The following is a 3761-nucleotide window of genomic DNA, read 5'->3' as shown; positions in this document are numbered from 1 at the left end:
TTTTTCCCCTGCCGTGAAAGCACCTGCCACTTCAGTTCCTACCAGCTGAGGAATACCCTCACACACACACATCAACACACACACATCAACACACACACACACACACACACACACACACACACACACACACACACACACACACACACACACACACACACACGCACACGCACACGCACACAAAGCCAGGCTGTTTGAAGAGCTCTTATTCCATACTTGGTAACAGAGTGGGGGGTTAGGGTCTGTTTGACCTCCCATCTCCTTTACTTCTCCAGAATAAATCCAATTTAATGTAAAACTTATCTTAAATTCAGTTTCAATGTGATTCAACTTAAACTTACTCACATTTTTCTTCTTCTTCTCTTTTTTTCAGAATGAAGCCCGGCCCCGCCCCCTTCTCATCTTCCTCCTCCTTCTTTCAGTGAACGTAGGAATATTTTTTGCTGAAGCCAACTGACAGGGGTCGCCGCCGCCGCCGCGACGACAGCTGGACCGTGCGCACCACAGTCAATGTCCTTTGACCTCTTTGTTGCCTTCGAGGGTCAACGGAAGGGGGCCATCACCATGGCAACACGGACACTTGACCCTTGCCCCAAATCCTTCCCTCCACTTTTCTCGGCACCAAAAAAAATATTCAGGCGCCGTCGCTGCTGCTGTACTAGAAGACTTAAACAAAGAACAAGGACTTAAAACTGACTCTTAACTCTATTCATAGGCCTGCAAAAATAATTCTGCAGTATATTGTTCTGTTCACTATTATTATTGTTTCTATGCCATTCAAACACTTTGAGCTGGTTTTCTATTGGCTTCAGCCCGATCGTAACCAGACACTCTCACCTATAAAAAAAAAAACCTGAAAACCAAACCTGGAGAACATCTTGTGCACACACATACCTTTCACGCATACGGATTACATATATTTATTTATTTATCATGTATGTGTGCATTCAATGAAGTGTGTGTGTGTGAATTTGTATACAGATTGTACTGCAAAAAAAAAAAAGAGGTGCATTTATGAGCATATTTAAAACTTAAAGTAACCATTTGCATAAAGAGAAAACCCTACCTCAGCCAAAACCAGGTTGGTAACCAATTCACACAGTAGAAATATATAAAAATATTTATTTTCAGAGGTGAATGTTTTTTAAGATCACCAATCCAAAGCCTTACTCTGTCCACTCTCTGTATGATGGACGTTGTTTTTCGTTTGGACCTATAAACACGCAGTATATCAAAGATTTAACGATCAATTTATCGACTGAATGTTCAGCAGAGCCAAGTGAGAGAGACCGCCTCTCTAAGATTACCCTCCTTCTCTCCCCACGATGCAAGATTATGTATTAAAAGATCCAGAGTAATATATTTATTATTATTATTATTATTATTATTATTATTATTATTATTATGCCAGAGATGGAGGATTCATGGAAACACTTAACAGAGGAATACTTGACATCGCCTTGCATCACATATGCATGCGGGTGCCACACATCCAAAACGGAACAGCATGAACCAGAACTGTGGCCTGTCTGAGCCAACGCCTCAGCACCTTTACACACTACACCGACTCTGCCACTGTTCACTTGTCATATCCTGCACACACACACACACACACACACACACACACACACACACACACACACACACATTCTGCAGTAAGTTATGACCTGTCACAATAAGGGACAGGAACCTGAATGTTAGTCATGTCTCGACAGCTCAGAATCTCACATTTCCTCACCTGATGCCTCGTGGCCGAGCCGGCAGGTACAAGCATAGCGCCGAGCTACTGTAGAGCGAATGCACGACGACACAGCCGCTGGAAAAGCTCCCTGATGCCAGAGCTTAATGCATGGTCTTGCACTTACAAACTTTCCAGATTGTAACACAAGACACGTTGAATGTAGTACTCTGTGTGTTCTTAACCTGAGAACACACAGCCCGACACACACACCACGACAAACTGCAAAAAAAAAACAACAACAGTGGAACATGCAGAGGTACTGAAAAGGAAACAATGACACTTAATACAAGTGGAAAAAACAGAAACAAAACGAGGGGAAGTATCTCTTTATTTATCTGAATTCACTGGTACTTAACCTTGCCTTTATACTGTAAATAGTACGACGTTGCAGAAAATGACATGAAAGCAGATCGCTAAGGAACTTTGAGAGACGTTAAGTTCAATAACTTATGTTGTTTGTGCTGTACATAATATGTGTTTGAGTGAACTTTCTGATACAACAAAAAGCACTAATTAAGTTATATGCTGACCAGTTTGGGTTTGCTTTGATTTTCTTTCTTTTTTTATTATTGAACTGTCATTGGAGTCAAATGGATGCCACTATGATGACATTTTCTAATGCTGTAATTCTGACAAAAACAATTTTAAAGAATTTAAAAAGAAATCATTAATACTTGACACGATTAGATCTTGTTACTTAGGTACGACATAAATGGCATATATGCAATATCTACACTTTTGAAATTAGTTTACAAAGATGTACCAAATGTATAAATACTGTTGATAACGTTTGTTAACCTTCAAAAGAAGATCAGATCTTTGCTGTTTGTATTGTTTTTTTTCCTCTCCAAATTTGAAACGAGAACTTTTGTCTGTGTGTTTTTTGCTAATCGAGCCTCTTGATGTTTTGAGCAGTGTTTTATGCATTTGGATAATGTTTTCAATTTTTATTCAGCATCTAAAGGTTATGATATGGGGCCCTTGCTTCTCTTGCTGTGTCTTTTCATTGTAAATATTTCATATCTTGCATATTGTGATGCTTCTAAGAGATGATAATTTAAACTTAGTTTATTGCTTTAGATTGTATTGATTCTTTATAGACACATGCAATAAATAATGATGATATTTAAGACAGTTGTTCTCTGTTCTTCTCTGTCCTTACTTCTCACAAGCACAAGCTTTTCATCCGTCATTTGAATGGGTGCTCACCAGGGCTGGGAAATATGGACCAAAACTCATATCTTGATATTGATTAGTTGAATGGCGATATTCCATATATATCTATATGTATTTTATTAACAGTGAAAACACATGGAAAAATAAATTACCTGTTTGTGACTTTAAAAAGTAATATTCTAAAATAAATGTTCCTTAAATACAATAAAAGAGAGAGAGAGGAGGAGCAGGGTGAAGAGGGACAGACAGTCAGTCATCATCAGTGAGATGAGAAAAAGGTGACCTGACACCTCTATAACGTTATTTTAATGCAACATAAACTATATCCATATTAACGATATTGTCTTACCCTGTATCTTGTTAAATGTATCGATATATCTTAAAAACTTGATATATTTCCCAGCCCTAGTGCTCACCATAGCAGAGGTTTTTTAAATTCAGCTTCCTGCCACTTTTATTAAGAGAATGCTCATTAAAAAAAAAGAGGAGGGGGAAGAGGATATATTTTGATTCACTTTCATTTCCCATCTCCCTTCTTGTTTTCTCCTGAAGTCTTTGTTCGGCATTGAGAAAGAACGCATGAGGAATCGGGTGTCGGCCGAACCTATAGCCCTCCAGCATTAGCATTGTTATTGTTTGTCTGCGCCCGACTCCCGCGTCCCCCCCCCCACCCCCAAGCAGTAGTAATTACACCAGCGTGTTGAAACAGTCTCTGCTACCGAGAGGGAATAAATAACAATGTGATAGGATTATGATTTTGCAACCCTTAACCATATGTTGCCGGATTATTCATTCTCACAGCCTTGCTGATTAAAATGCTAATTAATGCTGAGAAATAGGTCTAATT

At 39.0% G+C, this 3761-nt stretch overlaps 1 protein-coding gene across 1 annotated transcript in view; it reads left to right on the top strand.

Moving 5' to 3' along the window:
• Positions 1-2868, top strand: part of irs2b (insulin receptor substrate 2b) — a 16260-nt gene extending 13392 nt beyond the window's left edge. The window contains exon 2 of the mRNA XM_065962140.1: positions 371-2868. Within this exon, the coding sequence (XP_065818212.1) occupies positions 371-375 (5 nt within the window). The 3' untranslated portion in view covers positions 376-2868. The remainder of the gene's footprint in view (positions 1-370) is intronic.
• The last annotated feature ends 893 nt before the right edge of the window (positions 2869-3761 follow it).

The sequence above is a fragment of the Labrus bergylta genome, chromosome 13, assembly GCF_963930695.1.
Source record: "Labrus bergylta chromosome 13, fLabBer1.1, whole genome shotgun sequence".
NCBI classification, from domain to species: Eukaryota; Metazoa; Chordata; class Actinopteri; order Labriformes; family Labridae; genus Labrus; species Labrus bergylta.
Note: the sequence above shows the minus strand (reverse complement) of the source record. Positions and strands in the feature narration are given on the sequence as shown.